Genomic DNA, 27619 nt, shown 5'->3' with positions numbered 1-27619 from the left:
ACCTCATCTCACACCTTCCCTTCTTTCATCTACTTCCCCTAATAAGCTGGTATTTTGATTCCTGGATTCCTGGCAAGCTGCCCCGCTTGCAATTCAAAGAGTTTTCAACAAGAGCATCTGTTTGAGTATTATCATAAACCTGCATACACCCCCACCCTTCACCTCCCAACCCCCCCCCACCTTTTTCCTCCCTCCCTTTGCTACCGCTCTCCCTCTCTTCCCTCAGCCGTGTGCACTTGCATGTTTGTGGAAAAGGGGTGGAGAGGGTGGGTGATGGTGGTGTTAGGGGGGCTTTTCCTTGACCCACAGAGTCAATGATACATAAGCCACATGACCAACTAGACTCATACACACACACACACTCTCACGGAGAGAGACACACGCTGACAGACAGACCTGCAAGCTGACTTCCAGCACATTCACAGCTCCACTGAACTTGGCTCATGCTGCCGGTTTTCTGACAGAAGAAAAGAAGAAACACACGCACACACACACACACACCTCCGTGGGAGAGCTCAGATAAAGACGTGCCTTCAGTCTTGGAGTGGCGCTGTCACACACTCGTATACAAATACGTATTAAGACAAATACACAGGCACAGTCAGGGAGCCACCACACACATATTCCCACAAATTGACACACTCACTTCTCACACACACTCTCACACACACATACACACACAGGGGAGCAAACAGCAAACAGTCTCTCTCTCTTTCTTGCTCGCTCAGCTGCTCTCTCTCCCCCTCTCCCTCCCTCCCATCCACACACACACACACACACACACACACACACATACACACACACACCACTACAGTATATCAGCGAGTGACTAGCGGAGAGCCAGAGGGGAGTGCAGAAATGAATGTGAAGATCCTGACGCTGGTGATTGTGCTCTTGGTGTCTCTGCTGTGTTCTGCCAGTGCTGGTGAGTACAGGAGCGGCCAGCCTCGTCGCCGGTCGTCTCCCTCTGCTTTCTATTTCTCTCTCTGTTTGCCTTGTGCTCGTGCAGGCATCTGTAGTTGATCAGTAACCCAGCATGGTTAGCCTTGTGTGGGCTCTAAAAGGCAGGAATATCAGCACCTGGCTGTATACAGTACTGCACTGCAGTGGTTATACTGTCTGCTATTGTACTGCCATGGCTTTTATGGTAAACTTGAATGTGGTTTCTAGCTTAGATTGATCCTTTTTTCCTCCCTGCCTTACCTTGATGTAAGCTTGTAAGACTTGGAGATGAAATATTAAGAGGTTTTTGTTGATGGACATTCATGTGTGGAGCTATGCCTGAGTGATAGATAACGCTGGATGTATGGGTGACTGTTGTGGCTGTTATGAAATGTAAGATATGCATGGCACATGTTCTGTAAGGTGGAGTGAATCAGATTAATTTATGGCTTGATGTATTCCATCTGACCCAAGTGCTATATGATTATTACATGACTGTGATTGTGCAGCAGGGGCAACACAGCACCTATATATGTGTGCGTGCCTCCTGTGGTGATGATAATGAGGACTGTAATTGTTGTACGCATCAATGAGGGGAACACAGATCCCAGATGCATGGATCGTCTCCTGAGGGGCTCAGTCTTGATTCCTTGTCACAGTAAATTTCCGTAAAGTGCTGCTGCGTCTCTGGAGCCATTGTTGGACTAGATATCAATTCCAGTGTGGACCTAAAATGTCTAATATTTGGAACAAAAACATTGGCTTGGGACAATTACACAGGGGCAGGGCTATTCGTCTCTGGTGGCTCATGGGAGTAAATGGGTTCTGAGAAATGTGGCTGGGGGTTTAGTTTGGAGACCGATGGGCAGTCTGCAGATGTGATGCAGGTAACATTGTGGTGTGAAAAAACAACACTTAGGCCTGTGTAAATGTCTGGACCATTCTTGGGATTATCACCCACCCACCAACTACAGTGGCTCAGAAGACACACTGTGTTTATATTTAATCCATGTGGAAGATGCTGTATAACACAGAAGATAAAAGATGTAGGACACATTATGATGATAAGACGCTGTCTACACTACATCTTAGAAGATATAGGCCTTGGAATATTTACTGTACAATGCTGTATAGGCTTTATGTTGCTAGGTGCTGTATAGACTGTGGTTGTAAGATGCTGTGTAGACTTTATGCTTGCTAGATGCTGTCCACTCTGTGGATCGATCCACGGCCACAGCACTCACAGTTCCCATGCTTCCCAGCACATTCGTTACAGCGACATGCTATTTTTGTCTGAGGCTCTCAGCACATGAGTAAATGGGAAGCAATTATCTAGCATCATGGTCAGTGTCGTTTTTCACGCCCTGCGTGTGGCTAAGCATGTTCCACGCCTGAGAGCCCACCGTGCTACACCAGCGACGGGGAAAACAAGGCTGCTGTGCCTCGGGCTTTCATGGGAGCTTATCCTTCTCAACGTTGTTCAAGTCATGCCGCTTATGTGCCTCTCTGTTCCCTGGTTGCTACTGTAGTATCAGAGCTCCATTGACATAGAGGAAGAGAGAGAAAGGGAGTGAAAGAGAGGAGGGGATGCAAGTGTGTTGCGGCGTTGATGGGTGTGGGGAGGGATGCTAGCTGGAGTGTGTCTGCGTAGCACAAGCCTCTGCTACAGTATGCGCTGTCGCGGGAAGGTGTCGGAAGAGGCTCTGCATGTAGGCAGTGGGTGTGAAGCCTTTCATCTTGAGACAAACGCTTTTCCAGTTCAGTGGGCTTTCTCTCTCTTTCAGGCATCTGTGTGTGGACATGTGTGTGTCTGAGAGAGAAGATGCACAGAGAGTGAGACAGAGACAGCATGTGTGTGTGCACTTGCAGGAAGCAATGAATATAGAGCTGAATCTGACTGCTATAGGGTGGGGAAGTGTGCATGATTGTATTTATGGATGCATTTGCATATTAGCAAGAAGTCCTAGTGCAACAGGCAATTCAACTCAACAACCTAATGCTACTTACAATATTCATTTAGTACACTAAAAGAGCTGCTGTGGCCTTCTCCATGTAATATTAGCATCCTTTAGCAGCGCACTTCAATTACCCATCCTTGAAAAGCACTCTGGCTCAAGAGTGGGCTCCAGCTTTAGACATGTGGTATCCATAATTCATCCTGAGGCCGATCACTCTTCCTCCCCATGTAACTCTTAAGACTGGTATATAAACAGTCTCAAAACATTCTCTGTCACAGCCTTGTGGAAGATATCAAAGCTTCCTTTTTCCCCACTATGAAAACACCCTGCCAATCTGCACCTAGGGATGCACTGGATAAAAACAATAGCAGCTGGCTCAGATACGCACACACACATACACACACAAACACACACACAGGGTGTAATTGTGAGGCCTGGGTTGAACAGGTGAGCCAGTTGTGAGTGTGAATGGGGCACGAGGCCCGGATCAGAGCCATTATCTGGCAGAGAAATCGTCTGCTTGGGAAGGGGGGCGATTTTATGAGAGCTGTCAGCAGTGCTATTATTCCATATTAAACTTTGATGTATTGTTGGGGCTGGCTGCTCTGTGGCACCATCATGCATGCATACTGTACTGAAGCCCGCCACGCTCACATGTTCAACCAAATGTTACGGGTCAAAGTACAGCCAAAAAGAGGAGGCCTACAGTACATGCAGCCAGTCATTAAAGCACCTCGAGGCATAAAACGCCACCTTGCTCGGTGTGATTATTTTGTTAACAACATGTAAAGATCTAAACCAACTGTAACCAGGAAGCTTTAAATCATAATCCCAGGTTTTCTAACGTAAAGAAGGTGTTTGTGCCTGTGGACGTGATTATGGTGGTCGTGGAGAGAACAAAAGCTGCTAAACTTTTCCAGATGTCCAGGCATAACATAATAACAGTGGGCAAACATTTGTGTCAAAGGGGGAGCAGTGGAAAGGTTATTACGGGATTATGGAGAATCACAGAGCCTTTTCTTTTTCTTTTTTTTTGAGGCACAGGAGCTTGTGAGCACCAGCTGGGTTTATGTCACACACACATGCACACACACACACACACAGACACACACAGAGGGTCAGATGAAATCCTTTTCATGAGGAACCTGGATTTCCTCTTCATGCAGCATTACGAGGAAATAGAGCCAGCAGCCTGCAGCATCAGTGGAGTTTATCTGCTGCAGACAACACACACATACACACACACACACTAAACACTCCATGAGTTGTGTTTGGGATGTGAGTAAAGAGGGATTTGTTAGCCTCTTGTTGCTCTGTCTCTTGTTTAGCTTTTAAATAGTTGTTCCACACAGTACATATCCATGCTGTCTAGGTTTAAGAGTGGGCGTTTGACAGTATATAATGTGAGATGATATAAATCTGTCAGCTTGCCATACTATTTATAGTGTGGAAGCTAACCCTTTCATATTTCTGGATACATTACTGCATGTCATTTTCACGTCATGTTGTTCAGCCAAGGGGGAATCATATCAGGACAGGTCAATAAGCTGCAGTACATCTAAATAAAATCCAATATTAATACCAATATAATCCATGTAGCTAATTCAAAGGAGCAATTTGTTTGTACCTGGTTTCACTTGTTAGCGAACCACCACAAATATTGCAAAAGTAGCAAATTAAAGCTGTTTAAATGGTGTGTCTACAAGGTTAGCAGTGGGGGTAGCCATCTTGGAATAAGGCTTGAACCCTCCCAAGTCAGAATAACGGGACGTCTTTCAGTTCTTCCAGTTCTGATGGCATTAGCTCACTGTGGTAGCAGGACATGTATGTGATGAAGTACTTTTATTTGTTAGGTATTTAATTTTCTGGATCAGTCAAAAACAGACATTTTGGACCAATATTTAATCTATTAACATTTTGATCAAAATATGTCTTTATTATGATATACAATTATTAAGATTTTAGCCATAGCACCCACCCCTGTAAGGTTCACAGAATGCATGTCAGTGTAGCTGTATGTACGTTTCAATTAGATTTTTTTAAAGGCTCTCTGTGATAAACCACTTCACATCTGTATAATATCACCCAACATGAGCTTGGTGAATGACACCCACAATTGCTCTGGAGTGGGTGGGAGTTGAGGAAGAGATTTAGTGAAAAATCATAACTCATTTGGTAGGGATATAAGGCTAACCTTTGGGCGAACACTCCCCAGAGAGCTCAGCTGTTGGAAGACTTTGGCATATGTGACTGCTGGGCTGCTGTAATGTAATTCAGAACCCTTTGAATGAATAAATCTACTCACTTAGATCTTCCCTTGAGAGCGAATGCAGTGAAGGGGAAAAAAAGCAATAGGGGGAGTAAAAGACGGGCCAAGGGACAGAAAAAAAAAAGGGCGGACAGGAAGAGAGGCTATCTGGGAGCTGAGAGGTTGTGTAAGCTTTCCAATGAAGAGGAAGTCACGGCTACATCTAAAAACTCACAGCTGGTGATCCTGTCCATCTTTACTAATGACACTTCACGGCTGTTCGGCTATATACTAAAATGATTTGTAAATTAAATTCTGACTCCATTCTGATTCATTATGTATATATGCCTGTTGCCGGCCAGACCCCCCTTTGAGTTTTGAGGGCACAACCTGGAGGTTTGGGGTGGTGGGGGTGTGGAAGGAGGTCTTGTGTTAAACAGACCTCATGTGATCACCAGACCTTATCCTCAGGCCCGGGGCACTCCTTACAACTTAATTAGAGCCAGATATTTTCAAAAACCGCTCTGTTTTCCACCAGTGACCAATATTAAAGTGATTTATGACTCTCTTTTTGAACATTAAGTGTTACATTTATAGCGGTAGTCCCGGCAGATCAGATTCCTGATCAAGATCTAAATGGACATTTTTATTAACGGGCTGCCAGACCGCAGAATAAATATTGTGGTCTTTAGGAATGCAGGTGCTTTAATTACTTTCATGCTCAATTTGTAGGAACCCAGAATGGAAAAATATGACTTCTGCATATTGCTTTAGAGATGTCATTTGTGATAGAAATTCATACTCACAGCAGCTAAAACGTTTTGTGAGAGAATCAGATGAATATGGTTTGGGGTATTGTCACCATTAACGTCAAGCCTCTATAGGCGCCATCATGGATCAGAGAGATTTCATATAATGTATGGCTAAAAGCGCTGCACAGCTGGCTGTTGTTAGGCTGTTCTAAGTCAGACAAGGGATTTCAGTGCTGTGAGGATGGCAGTGTGGATTGGGGCTATGGATGGTGTACAGGGACTTAGTAGATTTTGGGTTCATTTAGTGACGCCCCCACTGGGATCTGCCTAAACTCCAAGCCTTAGGCAACAGGATGTGCACGTCACTTTATTCTCAGAGAATTATAGGATGTTGCGGTGCACCTCATGTGGTTTCAAACTGTCATGCACCTTATGTTCTCGCCTGTAATTGAAATGCTCGAAAATGTAACATCTCTTCCATCTTCCACAGAAGTGGGGCCCTTCGGTGACAACACAGAAATCATTCATTTATGAAATCATCCATAATTCATCACAATCGCTCCGTCTTTGATCACAAATGTTACTTTCCCTGGGAGACTATTTCACACATACAGGTCCACGCTTAAACATTGGTCAATCAAATGATATGCCACTGACTAATAGCATGGATCTCCCCACAGGCTGTTTCCTGGATCAGGACAGGGCCCCTTGCTGTGTCCCTCTGCCTCATACACTGCTCAGGAGAGGCCGCCCTGCTCTCAGGGCCCCTTGAACATGAACAGATGTTTGTAAAAATAGAAGAGCAAAACAATATAGGGAATTCATAAACACGCTTCCACATCAGGCAAACGGTTCATCCTAGCAGCTGATGAAAACCTTGTTAACGCAGAGGGCCAATAAACACTAAACTTTAGCTCACCTGCAGCAGAGCAGCCGAACCTGTCAGTAAAAATCCTCATGAATTTTATGTCTTCACTAAATACATGTGACAGAACTGCTTACTATATTTCATTGCATAACTTTAAGCCAGGAATGCTTCTCTCCTGCGCACCATATGCTCAGTACATAAATAATAAAACTCTGTTTTAGCAGACACTTTTCATTAGACATAATCTAAATGGGCTACAAGTTCATTCATTCATTCAAACCTTTATTAAAGACTCGGGAAGTCAACTGAGGAAGCCAATTATTTTCAATGATGCCGAGCATTAACAGACATGAATAAACAATTAATAAGCAAACCTAAAATAAGATCAAATAAACAGATAACATGCAAACCAGTTAAAAAGAAACAAAATCATACATAAAAACAAATGTATTACAGCTAAAAGGTGAAATACGGGGTAATAAACTTGCTAAGGAGTAGATGTAGTTAACAGCATTTACAACCAATTAAAACAAGATCTGAAATAAGGCATTTAAACAGCCGTAATGGTGGCAGAGAGTCAAAGTTTAAGGTCTTGCAGATGATTCCATGTATAATGTGCACTGTGGGAGAATGACAGTTTTCCTAGTTCAGTTCTGATGAAGGAAATGTGGAACAACAACCTATTCTGTTAGCGAGTACCAAGATTGTGTGAGTTCAGAGTTACAAGGTATGAAACACAGGGTGGAAGCATCTGTGTCAAAGCTTTATAGATGAATAAAAAACTATGCTAGTAAAGTTAAAAGTTAAAAGCAAAACAAAGAACAAAGAAATCCCCCTCTTATATATATCATAAAAAATGCATCATTGTCGAATTCATTGTGTGTCTGTGTATTACTAGAGACACTTTTATGTCTATGCTGCAGTGTTGCTCTTTGTGCTACAAAGCATTTAACCTTCCTTGCACTAGTTTTACATACAGTTGCTGTTGATATATGTTTTTCAGCATATATTTGCCATATCCTGATCAATATATCAAACAGTGACACCTTTTGTTGAATAAATCTATCCAGCTAGGCTTGAAGTGTGGGAGCCACTGTTTTTCATTCTTTATGGTTGAAAGGTAACACAGTCTGATGCAATGTTGCTGCTATTCTTCCTTTAATAGTACCGTATATGCTATGGGGAAAAGCGATGGCCCCCTCAGGCATTAAAAGCTGCAGTGAACCCTGCACAGTGACGTTTCTCTCACTCTCTGTCTCTCTCTTTCTCCCACATTAAAAATGGGAGAAGGCACGCAGGTTCACAGCATGGGGGGAGTGATGACACAGGAGAGGGAGGGGGCTGTGTTTCACATCTGATTAGCGTGCCCATGGAAACGGATGGTTGGAGGATCCCTTTGCCCTTGACATGCAATCTCTGGAGATTAGGGCAATGGTTGGTAGCCTTACCTACCTACTGTACCTGCCGTGTGCAGAGATTTAGCCTGCTGCTGTGAACGGAAACAGTAGCACCAGCATCTCTCCTGCTCCTGCCCTCGGTTTTGACACTCCTCGAGAAAAGTTACGACAAGAAATCTCCCTTTGGAGTTATATTATGTTTGCTTCTCTGACTGCTCGTGTTCAGTAGGCTCCAACCTGCAGTAACCTTGTAGCCACAAATTCACCCCTTCAACTGGAGTGGGATTGTGAATAAACCAACAGGCAGTCAAGTGGTGAGGGGAGTCAGTGGCTTTATTAGCTGGCTCAATGCTGCTGCCGGCCCTTTGAACTCACAGCGCTCTGATCATAGCAGAGTACGCAGTCTCACACCTCATCATTTCATACACTCTCTAATTCAGGAGCATATATAGCACCACACTTCACAGGCGGCTGGCTGACTCAAAGGGACATCTGCAGAAAGCCAGAAACTAGAGGGCTGCACAGTTTGTTTTTAATTTGTTCTGAACCTTCGCTGAGAGTGGGGGGTTGTTTTCAGAGCTGGGTGGACAAGGGGTTAAGTTTAAATGCTGCAGTAATGGGAGCAACTTTTCATGCACTTTGGTTTCCTCACTGGAGTTTGTGTAGACAAAGCCAGCCTTCAACTCAGCCACAAGCCTAGCATTATCACAGCACAACAATGCTGCATATCAAACAGTCCCTGACAGAAATAAAAGAAAGTGCTCACGACCAAAACAAACCCCCCCTGAGAGGAACACTCAGAGGCCAAGTGTGGTGGCCCAGAGAGGAGGTTAAAAACATCACAGTCACAGTCAGAGGGCTGATCAGGGATTCAGACTGTGTGCAGTGAAATCTGTAAATTGAGAACCTGGTCGATTTCAGCTGACAATGTCATTCTTTTTGCTCCAAACTGAGCGCCTTTCATGGTGGCTGCCATGGTAACGTGGTCTGAAAGTCGGCAAGCAATTGGTACCAGTTTCTGCCAAGGCCCAGACTTACTGGTAGGCATGCGATAAGCAGCATTTCCGACACTAAATGTTGGATTGTGAAAGCTGAACAACAAGGGACTGCCTCCTTTAGTTAGGCATCATTCCATATGTGCAGGATGAATGTGTAGTGAGGCTATCAGGGAGCGAGCAAATCCCCAGTACGATGCTGTAGCAGGGTTGGGGCTTATTCTAGGTTAAAAGAATGTTTGGCTTGTATTTGGCACAATTAACACATCTCATCCATGGCTAAATAATCCTGATCCCCTAATGTGCTTATGCAGTGGGAAGCATCTCTGGCCATGACATGTCTCTGTCTGGCTGTGTGGGTTAGTATGTCTGTGGTAATGGCATGCTATAGAAGGATTCATTAGCTAAAGCTACTTTTAGTGAATGAAGGAGGGAGGCACACGATGGAGACAGCAGGCCTGCTCCTCCAACGTCATGGTAATAACCATGGCTACACACACCAGGGTATTTATTCTTCCTCTCTCCCACTAACACAAATATTGCTCTGTTACCCATAAGGATTACACACTCACATAATGAGCTACAACTACCTCCCATATAGACACACATAATGCTGTTGTCTTTACATTAATGTTTAAGTGCTTGGTTTGTTTTTGCAAGAGAAATCCAATCCACCATTACTCTGGAAAATGTTAGTAAGGAATCATTCATGCTATGTGAACATGACATGTAACTGTAAAAAGAGGGCAAGCTTTAACTGGGGCTCAGTCCAATCACAGTGCTAACAGAAAGTTCAGATAGAAATAATACGGGGAGGCTACAGTCATGCTTTGAGATAACTGCTACTATCAGCATGCAAACAAGCTCACAATGGCAATGCTAACATGCTATGTAATGAAATTACAAAATAAATGTTATTGTAATCCAGTTACATTCCAGTTACAATCCAGTAATCCAGCTAAAACAAAACATTTTGCCCCCAGCTCGCCCCAGGAAGTAGGCAACTTTATTTCGCACCACCCTTTTAGCATTGTTTACTATGTTAGCATCACAAACTGTGCTGACACTGCCAATGGTGGTAGCATCGTCAACACTTACTTAACAGGGTAAGCTGGCGGAAGACCAGAGGGTGAGCACGCTAGCTAGCTAGCTCCTACCAGAACCAGGTTGTACGCAGTGCAGTAAACTGAAGAGTAGCACAATGTACCTATAGATCGATGTGTAACCGTTCAAAAACATTCACGGTGGTTCACTGATCAATGTTTAACATTAACATCCGTAATGCTAACATTTGCTAATTAGCACTAAACACAAAGAAAAGCTGAGGCTGGCAGGAGGATGACAGGAATATCAATAGCAAAGTTTACAAACAAATAGACAAATTAAACCACTATTGTAAATGTTAAGGTATCACCAACATCTTTACATTTCATCCAGATGGGAGCATTAAAGTCTGCACTATATGTCTTAATAATCTCAGAGCATAACCAAAGTCAGTAGGTTTCATCTTCTGGGGAACAAGATACTCTGCACGAAATATCATGTCAATCCATCTCATAGTTGTTGAGATATTTGAGTCTGTACCAAAGTGATGAACCGACCAACCATCCAAAGAATAATGTTATAGCAAGTCAAAATACATCCCAGAAACCTGTGAAAGAAACTACCAATCCAACTTTGATCATTTATGAGGTTGTTGATGCCAAGTTATAAAGCAGAATCAAACTGCGTGGCACATGTGGGGTTAACGCCTCCTATTTCAGTACTGAATTGTTCCCATCCTGCTGTTCTTTAGACATCAAGATGCACCTGCACAAAATGCAATGAGCAAGATTTATGGTGCACAAATGTCAGATAAGTGATGTAGGGACAGTTATGAAACAGAGGAGAGATGAAATGTTTTCAAGACGCTCAGCCAACCGAGAAAATGGATCAATGAGATTGCACGCAATTGATTCATAATCAGTGTGACTGTGAGAGATGAGCAAGACGAGTAAACAAACAAATAAGATTCAAGAGGACAGCAAATCAATTTGCAGTAACACAGAGAAAATTAAACGCAGCAAGGATTACATTTTGGTGGCCATGCTTGACTGTGCATGTTTACATTTGATGCAACAGCTTCTAAACCGTGAACACAGCCCTGTGCTTACTTGTTGCTACAGTTAGACTCGCAGGCTGGTAAAGTTTAATCTCTTATGTCATAGTGGCAGAAAAACCATTATGCTGTGGCTGCATTTACAAGTGCAGACATTTGTTATGTGGTCGTTTTGGCAGTCAATACACACAAATCAGCTTTACAACTATTAATAAGCAGCTCTGGCCCATTTGCCATGCTGTCTGTGTTCCTGCTTTGACACTGAGCGCTGTGATATACAGTTTGCTCCTGCCAGCCATGAGGGCAGTTGATGAACTTGGCATTAAACCAGAGGACAGCCATTTCTCTTCCCTGACTGGACGGACAAGTGCTGGAAGATGTAAATCTCTCCAGGCTCCACTGATGGACTCTTTGCAGCATCAACAGGGATAAGCTGTCAGTATTCCACTTTCCGCTGGGCCATAATAAGACGGAGAGCCGGCCATTTGAAAAACACAACATAACAGATATCACCTTAGGAGGTGGTGGGGAAACTAGGGCGGGGAATCAGGGAGCAGGCAACCAGCTATTCATCATTAGTCTGGAGACTGGCCAGTCCATGACACTGTCAACTACTCTCTGCCTGACCACTTCTATCTCTCCTCTTCTTTTTAAAGAGGACCTATTATGCTTATTTTCAGGTTCATACTTATATTTTGGGTCTCTACTGAAACAAACATGATATTTTCTCCATACTGTCTGTGCTTTATTTACCCTCTCTTTTAGTGCCTGTCTCTTTTTTCAGTTGTCTGTTTTACTTTTGGTTTTGAGATCAGTAGGTGCAGCTTTTGCTCGACTTCCTTTTCATGCTAAATTATTATGTTTTATTAATGTTGTGACTGGCATGTCAAAGCCAACATAATGACAGCGAAACGGAGGTTGTGACAACTGATTATGTTGTGTATTTTACATGTTAGAATCTCATTGTTGACATTAACGTTGTAAGCTAATGTAAGGGCTAGCTTGCTGAACTGCAACGTGAGCACTAGTCTAGTGTTTATTCTCCAAACTATGAGGATTGTTACACTTCAAACTGACAATGCAGGCTCTGTGTGTCTCTCACCCAGGTATGTGTAGGGAATGTATCTTAAAATTAATTTGTTTAAGTTATGCTTAAGTTATACAGGCAGTGTTAAGGTCATTATAAGATATTTGACAGCAGTATTTTGAATTGAAAGAATAAGTCCCTTTGAGGCAATGCAGCTAACTTTTACCCAAACAGAGGTCTACGTTAAAGCCTCTAGTTTGTAAAAGGACTTTGGTAAAGAAAATCTAAAATATATTCCGTCTTTTTGTTAATAATTACCTGTCGGGATTTAATAAGACATTTGGAGGTATCAGCCGTAGAGATGTCAGCCTTCTCTCCAGAATAACGAATAGAAACTTTAATGGCATCCTCTTTACCTGAGCTGTAACATTAGCTAGCTCAGTGGCGCTAGGTGAGCTAGCAGTAGACGCACGCTTCCTTCTGTACAGTGATATGTTTGACGGGTGTTGGGAAAATTGTTCCTTCATGAAACTGCACACAAGAAGATCTGTGGATTATTGTGGATTTCTAAGTAGAGACACTGCTGTGGAGTTTTTCAAATGCATTTTTTGGCCCTTTGAGCACCACAAGCTGAGTGCCATTTATGTTCAAATACATTTAACATAAGGCAGGCATCTCTATGGCCAATATCTCCAACACTCGACAACGCACACCAAAACAATCTAGACTGATCAAGAGCACTGCAGGTAAAAGGAAACATTACATTTTTGATTTTGGGGTGAACTGTCTCTTTAAGGAGGCTGCAGCAGCAGTAGTTGCAATAACCAGGCATTCCTGAAATTCCCCCTTTATTAAACTTTAATTAGGGAATTACCAAGTGGGGGAAGAGGTGTTGAGATCTGTTGGAAAGAGGGCAAACCCAGAGCTCCAAGGTCACCAGAAGTAGAGATAAGAAGCTTATTATTGTAAGACATATGTTATCCTGCAATTTCACTGTTTTACCAGCTGAACGTAAACATAGGAATCTCTCATGGGAAAAGATCAAATGAGATACTATAGAGACTGGATCCAATTTCAGAGCAATAAGATAGCGGAAATATCCTTGTTTATGGAGATGAAATATGCATTAAGCAATGATAAACCTGCCATAGAAACAATCAAAAGCTCTTATCCAGATGCAACAGATGCTGCCACATTCAATCTATATGAGCTCTTCCACAGATGGGTAGAGACACAATGCTAGCTGTTGCTGTACGTCATATCTGTCACAGCGAGATGCTCTCCCTACAGGCTGCAAGAGTTAATCTATACTGCCAGTGTTATCACTGGGGCCCGGCTTATTTTTAGCAGCTTTCATTACACTTTTCTATCCTGTAGCCAGATTGGATGGGTTGAGATTTGTCAGGAGAATCACGAGATGTTCTCCCTTCAAGCCCCAGTGCCGAGCAGTGGCTGACAGCTTGCTATGGCAGGAGACATCTAAATTGTCTCATTATGGACCTGGGTTATGACAGCCTGAGCCACCCTGTGAGAGAAACAGCAGATGAGTTGTGTGAGCCGAGGTACAATTACTTTACCATCTCGCATTGCAGTGTGTGTGTGTGTGTGTGTGTGTGTGTGTGTGTATAACGACTGAGTGCAACTCCATGCGTGTGTTTGCAGCACCTCTTAAACTAGCCATCGCTCAAACATGAGCTGCAGTTGGGTGCCGTGTAGCACTGTCGTTACTGCAGGTATCACTGTGAGACATTTAATGTGCCAGTATGCTTTAACTTAAGTGCTTGTGTCCTTCCCAACGTGTGTGCATCTGACAGGTTATGTAACTTTGCGAAACCAACAATCACTTTGTGCAGCAGTCGGTGGTGTGTGTGGAGGTGAGAAAGTAGGTAGGATTTTAACTTCTCTCTAAAGCACTTTTTTAATTTTTCATCTAATTACTGCTGGCGTGTTTTCATGCATACAGCTGAGTGCAACACCATGAATGTCTTCGAGGAGATTCTGACTGAAGTTTGCACCGACATCCTTGTTTAAATAATGTCAGGCTTTTCATTTCACCTCCACCTGTGACCGTTTGAAACAGATAAAACTTTTGTCTTCAGATTTAGTCGAATGAAACAGTGTACCAACTACTTTGTTTTGAGCACTGTGCAGGGAGGGTTACTTTTAAACCACATTCTACTACAGATAATTGAATACATGCCCTAAAATGTAACTAGATTACTCAAACTAAGTAATGTATTCTGAATACTTTGGATAACTTTTGGAATACTTCGCTCCTTTGCCTGGGTCGTATACTTCCCAGGTCAAAAACACACAACGGTGTCCTGGCTGTGCATCTCCTCTGCCATTGTCTTGTGGCGGCTACACTGAAAACTGTTTATGGGAAATCCGTGCCTCATGTGAATTTTACACAATAGGTGGGTTTCCATCCACCTATTTTTATTCGCATTTTCAACAATTGCGAAAAAAACTTGAAAGGAAACACCAGAAATTTGAAAAAGGGCAGAAATATCGCAAAAAAGTTTTTACGCTTGGAGGAGGTGGAAAAGTCAGCTTATCGATATTAGGAAAATGCGACTTTTGGCAAAGGAAACAGATTTAGCGAATAAACAATGACGTAGGCTACCGAATCCTACTTCTACTTCACACACACACCTGTGTGAACTTAGAGAGAGGTAATCACTCCAGTGTCAGGTGAGTGTAGGCTATTTCACAGCTTACCTGAATAGACTGGATATGTTGAATACCGCTGCATCATGTGTGCTGCCTGGTGTACCAACACAGACATCACGGCATTATGTAGGCTACACTGACAACGCTGATATGAGTGTGATGAGAGCTCTCTCAATAGCCAAGAAGTTCCCAACTGAAGACACAATCACTTTAAAGGGCTGGGCACATACTTGTTCTTGTTCTTTCTGCATTTGAACTTTTTAAACAGACACATGTTTTACATCATGATATTTGTTGGAAATGACATAGAATGTATTAGCGGTGGTCATTTATCAAACTTTCGGCTCCCTGGGAATCTCCCTCCAGCCAGCTGCAGCCTTATTTTGTTTTTTGTAGTTAAATGAGGAGGTGCTGTGTAGATAACCCCCCATTTCAACTTCACATATCAACCGTTTTTTATCCATTAACAGCTTTTAAAACAAGCAACAGGAGTAAAAACAAAAGACAAACAAGTTCTGCTCAAACCAGCAGCGTTGTGTCACTCTCAGTCAATGAGAACATTTCCAATTAGGGCTGTAACTAATAATTATTTTCATAAATCTACTAGTCATTTTCACAATAATCGACCAATCATTTGGTCTGAAAAAGGTCAAAAAATGTGAAAAATACTCATCTCACTTTTCCAGAGTGTCTTCAAATTGCTTCTTTTGTCGAACCAACACTCCAACACTCAAATTATCTTCATTTACTCTCATAAATGATGAAGACGAGTGGAAATTTTTCACATTTGAGAGACTGTAGGCAGCAAATGTTTGACATTTTTGCTTGAAAAATGTTTATTAAATCCATCCTCAAAATAGATGGCAATAAATGCTCTTTTAATCAACTAATCCTTTGACCATCTAATCACGGAAGCTCTAATTCCAACAGAAAAAACTGACGCTTGCTTGCTTTGCATTCAGTTAAAACACCATGTTAGAGCCAAACAAAAACAAATAAAGTAATCCTTTCAAGTAATCTATCTTTAATGTCAGTAACTGTATTCAGATTACCACCAATTTAAATTGTACAGTATCTGTAAAAGAATACAGTCACTCGTATTTTAAATATGGCACACCGTTACTTGTAATCCATTACTCCCCAGCCCTGCGTATCAACACCTTGAATGGCGACTGCAGCCTTGTGTTTCTGTGTGTTCTGCGCATAAATGCTGACAGTGTTTCAGGGGTGAAAAAGAGCAGTGACCACCCAATAATACGTAAACACTAAGTATATTCACATCTAACTCCCAGATTTGAAAAAAGGGAGCTGAAAGCCTTCAGAATGTGTCAATGTCCCTCATTCACAGCGTATCTGGAACAATAACAAAAGGATAATGCGCAGATTAGTGCTCCTAGAGGCAAAGATGGGCTTTAGATGCGGAAATATGCAACAGAGGCTTTCCCTGCTGCAAATGAATTAGCCCACTGTTCACCCACAAATATAGTGTGTAATGTGCTTGCGGAAGGAGATTAGTGTGGATGTGGAACTTGAGATGTCTGGCATTTCAGGGATATACATCGAAAACATTCAACAAGCTGTCTAGCTGAGTCTTGCAGTTCACCATTATTTAATCCCGAAGGCCAGAAACACTTCAATTTTTCCTCCTTTTCTATGGAGAGTTGTTCTTTTAAAAGGTCTTCAATATGCCACAGCTGAAGGTCAATAATTAAGAGAGGCTGCAGACAGACTTTGCCTTGCTCCTAATGGTGTTGTTCTGAATTCAGCTCTTGAAACAAGCTGCCCTCCATTCAAACAAGTTGATCTTGGCTATTAGAGAAGTGTGAGTACTTTAAATGCAGTAGACGGTTTTTAATGCTGTGGTTTGTTCATATTACAGCTTGTATTAGCGCCACTCTGCCACAACTAAACACACTAACTGATGAAAACAGTCTTAAGCAACCAGGGAACCCTGCATCATCATGGCTTTTGTAAGCTGCTCAACTGCTGTCCTCAGTATACTTTCTGCTTTTCCAAACCTCTGCAGTCGACAGGCTGACTTATCTAAAGCTGTGTCCTCACCCCGAGTCCTCATAAACCAGAGGAAGGTCATTCTCTTGGGAATTCTAAAAATGGTGCCAGTGTCTCTGAGAAGAGGAGACAGGAATGTCATGACCCCCTGTGAGTGATGTCAGTCAGCTTTTTGATAGGAAATGCCCAAAGGGATTTGTAGTGTCTTTTGAGTAAAGGGGGTTAGTTTGTGTCTGAGGACGTCTGAGAAACACAGACAATAGGATGTATTATTAATTTTCAAAAATGAGAAAGGTACGCTGTAAAAAGGGTTCTCTGCCAATTATACCAATGAAATCATGGAAAAAAACTGATAATGTCAACAGAGTTATGTCAGTCTTGGTCTTGCAACTTACAAACTAGAAGTGTGGAGTTTGAAATAAGTGGTTATTTAGGAGGTGGGGAGTTCCTTTTAATCGCATCTACACAGCTCCATTAACTTACATTCTTTGTAAGATAAATGAAAGTTTATGTACATTTAATTGTTCATTGTTTAAATTAAAAATGCATCACTGTATGAGTAATACACACTAGGGGTAGGCATGTTAAGTAACTCCCATATCTGAGTGCTTGCATTTAATCATTACACAGTACTCAAGTACTCAAAAATTGGCCAACAATGTGGAAAAAAGTGCAATTTTAAATTCATTTATCTAACAACCTGGCTTGAATTAGCCTATTGAACCAGAAATACAAAGTTAACAAAAGAAAAATCTGTGAACGTTCTGTTGCTTGCATAAGTTAGACGCAGCACTGAAGGACCATCTCCGCCTCATGTGGGTGTCTGTGTGCAGGTGGACTCTCACTAAATATTCCCCGACAGGGAGCGCAAACTCCCACAGTAGTGGTCACATGATAAACAGAGAAAGACTGAGGCTGAGCGAAGCAATAAACTGCACGCAGCTCTACAGTGAAATAAAATCTTAACTATTTCAAATAGTAAAAAAAAATATATTAAAGTCATGTTTACTTTTGGCAAATAATCTTTACAATAAACAGATGTCCAAATCGAGTACTCGAGTACACGTGCCTATCCCTTATACATTCAATGACTCACCACTGAGATAGGTAACCACTTTTACATTCCTGAATAAAAAGTCGTGCTGTGCTTATTAAACTTTTATTGGACTAAATAACTGGCTGTAGTGTGAAAGATCACCAATGTTAAATATCCCATTACAAGTAAGGTATTACTGCAAAACTTTCTTTAAAAAAATTATGAGAAAGGAGGACCAAGAGGAGGTGTGTCAGTTTGCGATAGGTTGAAAGGTCATAGAGACACTTAACGTGGACCAAACCATTTGGAAAAGAGGGGCTTAGGGGGATCAGGCCACACTTATTGAGAGATGACTGGGAACATCTGGGATCACTCTCAAACACACATGCACTCACACACGCCCAAGACATTCGCACACATTCTCACACGTACACGCTGCTATTAAACTCATCTCTAATCTTGTGACAGGATGCACCTCCACAAGGTCTGGTGCTGTTTGTAATCTTGAAGGAGAGTGACAGAGACATGAGACACAAGGGTTCGAGTTTCTCGTCTATCTGCTGTGCTTCACTTCCACCACACTGGCTTGATGAACTATAATGCTGGGTGGGCTTACAGAGGCCCACACACACACACACACACACACACACACACACACACACACACACTCTCACACTCTCACACACACTTATCTATACATGTCTCTTATTTCCTCATCCATTACCACTGTGATCCCCCTTTAGATCTCGCTACACATTTTCCATAGGCACTGATGGACTAATCAAAACGTGATACTGTGGGTGAGAAGAGGCTGCGAAACACATTTACATGGGAGGTCATCTAATTGGTCTCTCCTCTACATGTGTCCTCCAGGTCCCATGGCCTCCACGGAGCATGGCAGAGAGCTGGAAGAGGCGGCTACGGTGAGAAAAGTGGTCCAGCAAAACCCTGCGAGGGCCGGTCAGAGCCACAGACCAGCTGGCTGGAAGAGGAGACGCCCACGGCCACGTCTTTCCCACAAGGGGCCCATGCCGTTCTAGAGCAAGGTGGGTTTATAGCAGCCAAGGGTGAAAAGACGCTCATTGTTTGTTTGTTTGGCCAAGCACAGCATCAAACCTATACTAACATGGTCAAGTCGATTCTCAGAGAAAGTCTATCTTTGCTGCATCAGACCAACTTTCTGTCCAACTTTCTGTCAAGTCAGAGCTACTTGTTTCTCATGAGAATATGAGCAAAAGCACTTCCCGAAATATTAAAACATAACTGCTGACTAGTGAGGAAACACAATTTCATAGAGGAATTTCTAAGAGGAATATGAAGTTGAGTCCTAAAATACTTTGTTGGCAGAATCAGTTTGGATGTTTTTCGATGACGAATGGGAAACTCGAACTCTTACAGGAACACTGGAAACTCTGCAGCCAGACTGAACTCCAACACAAGGATGTTATTGTTGGCACTGAAAATAAGTGCACGTCTTAACAGATTATTGGACTTTAGCCTACCAGCTTGCATGCTTTCATAGTACAACAGAGATTGGTTTTAAGGCTACGTCATTTATTTCCTCAATTGGGAGACAGTTATACTTAGAAACTGAACCTTTGAGTCAGTTCAGCTAGCATAAATCTTTTCTCTCCAGCTGATTAAGTAAATTAAACCCCCTTTTTCCAAAGATAATACTTTGTAGAGTTGGGTTTCCTAGTGGCACCTCTTTTACTCGTGAAGGAATGTTTAACTTGCTGTCAAGTAAAACAAGACGTTGTGTAAAAGCTCTTTTATCCAAAATCAGAGAAAATATTTTCCTTATCACCTTTTCAGAGTTTGGTTTTCTTTTCTGAACCATAACAAACTCTGTATTTCTATAAAAACATATCAAGCTCCATTGAGAAACTAAAACATACTTCAACTAATTAAACAAGATGATGAAATTTACAGTATACACAGATTAAAACTCTGGCTGCACTTGCTGCACTTGCTAATGTTAGCACATCTCTGTGAATGGAGGGCATGGAGGGCAGTACAATTATGTTCCTGCATTAAGAAGCACAAGACCCATTCACATGTCTCTCCCAGACGCTGTGAAAGACAGGGAAACTCACCAAGACACAATATCCCCGCAGGAGGTGCCGACCATACAACACTGACCTGCAGAGGGTCGCCATAAATTAAAGCCATAGTGAGAGCGGGCTGCAGCCAGAGAGTGTCAGGGCATGGTTAATCAGTTTTAAGGAAAAGAGATCAAAGCTTTAGACGTTTGGAAGCTCTTTTCTCTAAAGCAGCCGCAGAGGTTTTACAATCTATAGCGAATTTTTGATTATTATAGTTTTTTTATATTTTTGAAAAGACTTCTAGAGGCTCAGCACAAAGGTGCAAACAATGACTAAGGACCGAGCCAGGGCAGCCTGCACTTGACGGATAACATGGGTCCTCCAGCTTTCCTCAGTCTGCCAATAAAATGTGAGAATCCTCTCCACGAGTTGAGTGGTCAGTGCTTTCAGTGTTCAGCGCCAGAATGCTGGCCACAAATACGGGGAGCTACAGGAAGTTGTGAAGCTCTGTAAAAGTGACGGCTCAGTGAGTCACAATGCTGTCTCTGCAAACACCCCTTAACCACAACACGCTGAAGATTTCCTTTTTGTGTTAGCTTCCCACTCCGGCTCCTCTCATTCTTCCTGAGTTCATAGTTCGCCTCATTCAAGGGTTTCCTCACTTAACATGCCAATTTACTCAACCTGACCACACTGGGAATCAGGTTGTCCATTAGCAGCATACTAGGCCCTGTCTACACATGTACAGATATTTTCCTCTAAGTTTTGGCCTCTCTGAGTTTTGGGTCACTAAAAAGAAGATATTTTAGCAGATTTTTCAAAACTTCAGATATTGTACATCTGTGCAAACACAGAAACAATGACATCATCTCCTCAATTCACGCATGGCCATTGTTGCTTAGTGTAATGAGCATGTGCTAGAAACAACAATGGTGGACTACCAGCTTGCTAATGTTTTGTTAGCACTGCTAGTCTAAAGCCTACTTTACACATAAGCTTAGTATTGCTGCACAAATTCAGGCTCAATGTTATTTGGTCCATCTCATCGACTGTGGTTTAAAGTCCACCAGAAACTTTGTTTTTGGATCAGGCCCGGTTGAACCAGCAGATGGTAGGAAACTTTGCAGTGTGGGATTGTTGTTGATGAGTAATGGAAGTAAAACTTCAGCATGTCCAGAGCATCACTTATTAGCTTAAGTGAGCTCCTTCCTTCCTTAAAAAGGCAACGTTAGCCTGTACACTTTACAACATTTGTGATGAGGGGAGACTGCTAAAAGCAGATAATGCAGGCGAGCGTTTGAGGTTACTTTTTGCGTTCTTGTGTGGACAAAGATATTTTGTAAAACAAAGGTTGCATGGACTATATTTCTTTTTTTTAAAAAAGGAGGGGGAAATATCCGTTTTCAAAAATATCTGTATACCTGTAGACAGAGCTTCAGTGATAATGCTACCAACCGTCACTGATTATATGATCTAAGGAGTTCTACTCTAAGGAGTAAGGTCTTCACAGTTCGGCCCCAGTTTGTTCTGTATGCCTCAGTTTGATGTATTCTGACTGAAGGAATTAATTTTTATCTAGTATCATCCCATCCAACAGTGCTCTAAGAGATTTAAGGCTGTTTTTCCTCACGTGTCCTGCTTTCTTCTTCACTTTGAGCTGATGATGGGAAAAACACCTTCTGGAAGCAGCTGGAGATGCATTTTGTTTGATCAAAGCTAGAGTTCAATGGAGACATCCAGCTGAGGGCTGGTGCGACTCGTAGGCAGACAGACTGTACATGGATATGTCATTATTGGTCTGAACTTAATTACTGCGCTGTTTGAGTAGAGATTAAGAACAATGATTAACTTGACAGTGTCAGTCCACCAACTTTATACTACTTAGCAACATCTCCTCACTTCAGTGTCAAAAGCAGCTCATCTTTTATTCCCTCAGACACCTGACGCAAAGTCTGACTTTTCATCATTACACATTCCAGATGTGAGCGACTCTGAGAAGAAAGATGGCGACCCGGGTCATCTTCTTTGAGCATTTAAAGTAGACTCAGATCCAAACGTGCCGTTACGAGTCTTGGATCTAAGCCATGCCAGTGACAGTCTAAAAGACGACAGGATATTACAGATTTAAAGCTGGAGGGAATTTATGAAAAACCCTTTGAGACCCTGACTGTGAGTAAGCTCAGTGAATGAGTCTTTCATTGCAGGTCTGCAACTCTTCCCGTACACTCAGACTGTGATGTAGTGCGACTTCAAGGGGCTGCTGCACTGAGATCATACAGCAGACCCAAAAACACAAAGGATGACAACAAACAACAACTCAATGGAGATTAGATATACGGAACATCAGCTCTAGGGGCATTACATGACCATGGAAATATGCCATCTTGAAACAAAGGCAGACTCTTATCAGTGAATGAAGCTTGTTGTCATGCAACAAAGCTTACTGCACTACTCATCTGAAATCTTGGAAAATTATCACAGAACAGGAGAAGATAAAAGGCCAGGGAAGATAAAAGATTTCCTCATTGTTAAGGAGAGATGCAGTGCCCAGAGCGTAGAATAATGTGCTTGTGTTTTCTTCAGCGAGATATGCTACAATTGTTTTTCTTACTCCCTGCTGCACTTTCCCATCAAAGACAATGAAATCTGGTTGGAACATGTTCAGGATCTTTACTGTTTCCTAGCTGGTGCAAGATATAACATAGGGTATAACACAGTGAAAGCTCTGCTAGAAACTCCCTGAGGGGCATCCTTATTGGAGAGGAAATTGAAATATCTGAAGAGCACATGAAATGATTTTAAGGGGAAAAAAGAACATGCTGATGGCACTTTTTTTTGTTGTTTTCCTGTTTTGCAGGCACTGCTTTGAGCGCCCTCCCCCAGGTTCTGATTTCTATGCTCTTCCTTTGCCTTGGGGGGCCTTGCAACGAAGGGCCTACGCTTGCCCAGCCTGAAGAGTGATGTCCATAGCACCTGCTGGTTCTTCAAGCAACTCTGTCCACAAAAAATCAGGACAAGCCGCTCACCCTCAGCTCTAGAAGGAATTGGGGGCAGAGAAGGGGGGTGGGTGGGGTATGGAGCCCGAGCTATCAGACTCTATTTCTCTGTCTCTCTCTTTCTCTTACTCTCACTCCCTCACTACTTATCTATCTCTGTCTTCTCCCAAGTGTTTTTTTTTTTTTCAATTTTCCTATCATTTGCTTAATAGAGCCCAATCATAGCGATCTCCCTGAGTGTCTCACACACTTTGCATGACATGTGGTGGAGAGGGAGCCCGGTCAAAACAATCTGAGTCTTAAAGCATCTGTCACTTCTCCACGGTGTGGTATTCCCATCTCTCAGATCCAAGGTTACTGCAGCCGCTGATTTCATTGCTGTGTAGCTACTTAACGGCTTTACTAGCGGGAGAGGGCGCTGATTGTGTGGAAGGGCAATGTCAGTTTTAACAGTTGACAACATTAAGTTCACTAATGATACTCTGGATGTCTGCTGCGAAAAGGAATTCAAGGTGTTCAAAATGGAAGAGCAAGACATTTGAATGGCATTACATTCATTGTTTAATCATCATTATTAATGGTGCTTTGTACCTCCTAATGACAGTACGTCCACATGCAAAGTAAAGTTGGACTGAAAAGAGAGCACATATTGTCGAAACAATCTATTTAAGTGACTGAATAATTCCTTCATTTAGGAGATTCTTTAATCCAAAGCTATTTTGGTGTTTCTGAACTCATTAACACCTTGGGGGGGTTTACTGACGCGCTCAAGGTTACTGTAACATGTCCCACCTTGGATGAGTCCTTTGACCCCAAATCCCAATCCCAATCCTGTCCCCAATCCCCAGCCTTCTCACCACACTGCTGCCCTGCGCAGCTGCTCTACACGACTGTTAACTGGCAGGGGCAGTCTGCTCCACCGACGGGCTGCCTCGCCTTTTAATGAAGTGCCAAATAATAACCTTCTCCACAATGCTGCCAGGATCGAAGGAATGAAAGGTTAGGGAGAAACACATTACCTCTTGTTTAAAGTCTTGATACACTGACACATTATGCATTTTAAATTTCTGCAAACAGAAATCCCACGTGAGACAATGTTAGCGAGGAGGACAGTTAAATTAGACCAAAAAAAAGAAGAAGAAGAAGAAGAAGAAGTTTCAAAGCAAATATCAGCTCAGTTAATATGCCAACATGATCAGCCTACCACTAGTGCTCTGGCTGTTTTAATATTCAGCATAAGGCTGGTTTGACCCTTTGACCGAAATCTTTCACTAATGAAATGCTATGCCTTTTCCATCATACTGGAATATATTACTGTTTATGTTTATTTCTGTGTTAAGTAGTTTTATTTCTTTTTTTCTCAGGGTGCTGTGATAGAGGCTTGTACTAGAGCAGTCTATTTTGTGCATTTATTTAACAAAACACAAACATACAGTACATTTAAAGCTTATATGAGCATATTTTCGTATATTTCCTTACTCTCCCTCTATGTATTCACCAATATAGCCATGTATCCAGATTCAGTCCTTTCTAGTCCTTTCCCCACATTATGTCGGATACAGTTGCCTTTCTAGTCTGCCCTACCACAGCACAGGTGGTCGTGGCTTTGATCATTACGCTCATTAAATCCTAGAGTTAATCTTTCTCAGATGGATCTCCCCAAGGCTGGCCGGGGCCACTTAGTCTGAGCTCATTGTTAAATTGGCTTAGACTGAAACCACACCCTTCCCCCCTTTTCCAATCCTCAAACCCCCGCTGATTCAGTGTGTAACCATGTAACATATTAGGACTGTAACCTGTAGGGCAGCCACCTTACAATCGTTCGTTGTGTATTAGGTGTGCGGTGCAATTTCCTAGTTGTTCTTAAATCTGATTTCAATCCACTGCGATTCAATCAGCAAAGACTCCTATTCCAAGTCAGTTTTGACCACATAAGCAACTGGCAGGTTAACCTAGATTTCCAACACATTTTCCCTCTCGCCATGTCTCATGCAAATATTATAATAAAAAACTAGAGTCTTCTCAGTCCCAGCATGAGAAGCTTTTATTAAGAGAGCATCTAAAATCACAGTGGTAATCCACCCAGCCAAGATCACCTTGATTAAAAATGTATTAAATCCTAGGGCACTGTGAAGAGTAATAATTTCAGTTCCACCATTACTTTTTCATACCCTCTCAGACAGAGATGTAGATTTCATTAATGCTCCTCGGGAGTGAGACAGCTTTGCTCAGGATGTCTCATGTATTATTGGGGAAGATAGTAGGAAGATATGAGCTGGGGATGGAAGTTCAAAGCCACAGGAGTTGGGATGCTGCAAGTAGACTGGGTCATGACAGGGGGTTCAAATCAATATTTCCCCATCTCAGAAGTTATTGTTACGGAGCCGAGCAACGTCTGTATCCGCACTGTTCTTCATGAATGTATCCTCACCATCTGCACCAGCCATGCTGCCCTTTCAGAGACCAGAGCAAACCAATGTTTATGTAAAGTACTCTTTTTAATCTCTGTCTGGTTATCAGTTGAATCCAAAAAAAAAATCAAAAGCCAAATATCCCACTGATCCAAAGCCTCCGGTGTCAACTAGTCCCAACAAATAGACGTGGCTTTGCTCCAAAACTTCTCTGTATGGGTTCGCAAGGCTGCACTTTTGCAATTCCATTATGCTGCTGGAAAAATACACCCTGAAAACAAGAGTCTCTTGGTATGGAATGGTTTTCCAGTGTATTGTGACAATTTTTTTGTCTGATTCTTGTCTAGCTGGTTGTCCAAAGCTTACTTTTTGAATACAGTGTGAAAAGCTGTATCTTTTGTGGATGTAACAAAATAGAAAAGTAGTCTGCAGCACAATATGTCGTGGACACGTGAAAGCTTTCAGGCATTCTTTTCTTGTAGATCATAGCCCACAGCCCTCCCCTGCACATCAGGTTAATGGGCCTTGTGGTGTGGAAGGACAAGCACGTCCAGGCTCAAACTGAAATGGTAAACCAATACATTATGCTCGGGGAGCAAAACCATTTTCCTTAATGGTCTTTTCCAGCAAGGCTTACACAAGAGAAACGATTCCTATCCTCTCAATGTTTCCTCTCCAGTTCCTCTTCTCTGTGACCATCACAAGGCCTGAGTAATGTTCCTATGCACTTGTTAGCATGTTTTCCTGGTAGAAAAATGTTTGTTCTGAGAACTTGCCCCTTTGTGTTTAGTTCTTTTTGTCCAAATGCATTTGGCTGGGAGTGTGTAAGGAGTGGGGATGAGCAGAGAGATAGATTTGTGTTACAGGTGGAGATGAGAATAAGCTAGCAGCAGGTTTTAAAATATTAGCTTAGCCATTGATCTCTGTATCCCAATAGCTATAGACACAACCCCCCCGCCCCCACAAAAAGATCACAGAAAAACACAAGGTTTTTATGTTGTTGATTTTTTCTTTATCCTACTGTCACTCTATACTCAGTTCTCTACCAGATAAAATTCCTTTAAAATGACACTGAACTCAAACATTTCACTCATTGTGGAAATGGAAACAGAGTTGGCACACAACACATTCCATGATTTTACCTTGTGAATCTCTCAGCCCATCAAACTGTATCATGTTGGCCTTCAGAGTGGGTGTCTGCAAGATCAAGTGGCTGATATTCAATCCAATGCATTCACACATTTCCACCGGCTGGGCAATCCACAGGATAACTAGATTTTATCTCCCATGGGAAATGACTAAGATCTGTCATTATCTTGGAGCCTCAAAATGAGACTTCCTACACCCAGAATAGCACAGGCCCCTCCTGCCTTGATTGTGACACATTCTCCATCTATGTAACCACTGTGTCCAAGAACAGCGACATTCAGAACAATCTGAGGAGAGATGCAGTCTGTAGGCTAATATGCCATCGCAACAGTGTTACTAGGTCTCAAGCAGATACCATTTAAAAGACAATGTATTACTCCTGAAACTTATATTCTGTTTATGGTGTGTGCTCATATTACTCACCAGGCCAAATGTACAGTCCCTGTCTCTGTTTTGATGTTGAACTGGGCAAAAATAAATGACATAAATAAATAAATAAAACAAGTGTATCAGAAATGGTTGAAATACTGTGTACATATTTGAACTTTTGGTTTCTAATTTATAAAAGATAAGCTTTAGCTCTTGGAGTACTTATTTTATTTTTTCCTTTCATGCGTAGCTTTGTGTTTTTATTTTCTATTTCTGTAAAGTGTGTAAATATATCTTTATGATAATAAGTAATATTAAAAATCTTATTTTAAGAAAATACTGTGTCATGTTTGTTTTTTTGGTAAATAAAATAATGAAATTGAAATTAATGTTAATGTCAATGACAACGTGCTACAACTAACATGCTGATGTTTAGCAGGTGATGTTCACCATGGTCACCATCTCATTTTAGAGTGTTAGCATGCTATTGTGCTAATTAGCACTAAACACGAAGTTGGTGGTAAGTTAGTTATTTTAATGCCACAAACAAATAAAACACATTAAACTGATGATGGTTTTAGACAGAGAGTTCTGCGCCTGTGTGAGAGGAAATAACCCCTCATACCAACAGACAGCGGTGCTCAG

At 42.1% G+C, this 27619-nt stretch overlaps 1 protein-coding gene across 1 annotated transcript; it reads left to right on the top strand.

Moving 5' to 3' along the window:
- The first annotated feature begins 363 nt into the window (after nt 1-363).
- apln (apelin) lies at nt 364-27311 on the top strand. The gene is made up of 3 exons (XM_049585880.1): nt 364-925; nt 18878-19050; nt 22907-27311. The coding sequence occupies exons 1-2, from the start codon at nt 859-861 to the stop codon at nt 19042-19044; spliced, it is 234 nt and encodes a 77-aa protein (XP_049441837.1). The 5' UTR covers nt 364-858; the 3' UTR covers nt 19045-19050; nt 22907-27311.
- The last annotated feature ends 308 nt before the right edge of the window (nt 27312-27619 follow it).

Source organism: Epinephelus fuscoguttatus, linkage group LG9 (assembly GCF_011397635.1).
Source record: "Epinephelus fuscoguttatus linkage group LG9, E.fuscoguttatus.final_Chr_v1".
Lineage (NCBI taxonomy): Eukaryota > Metazoa > Chordata > Actinopteri > Perciformes > Serranidae > Epinephelus > Epinephelus fuscoguttatus.
Note: the sequence above shows the minus strand (reverse complement) of the source record. Positions and strands in the feature narration are given on the sequence as shown.

What these genes read in the sequence shown, in the direction of transcription:
- apln (XM_049585880.1), top strand. Translation starts at nt 859, where the DNA reads ATGAATGTGAAGATCCTGACGCTGGTGATTGTGCTCTTGGTGTCTCTG. An exon ending in GCTGTGTTCTGCCAGTGCTG is followed by an intron (nt 926 to 18,877) that starts GTGAGTACAGGA and finishes TGTGTCCTCCAG; the next exon opens with GTCCCATGGCCTCCACGGAG.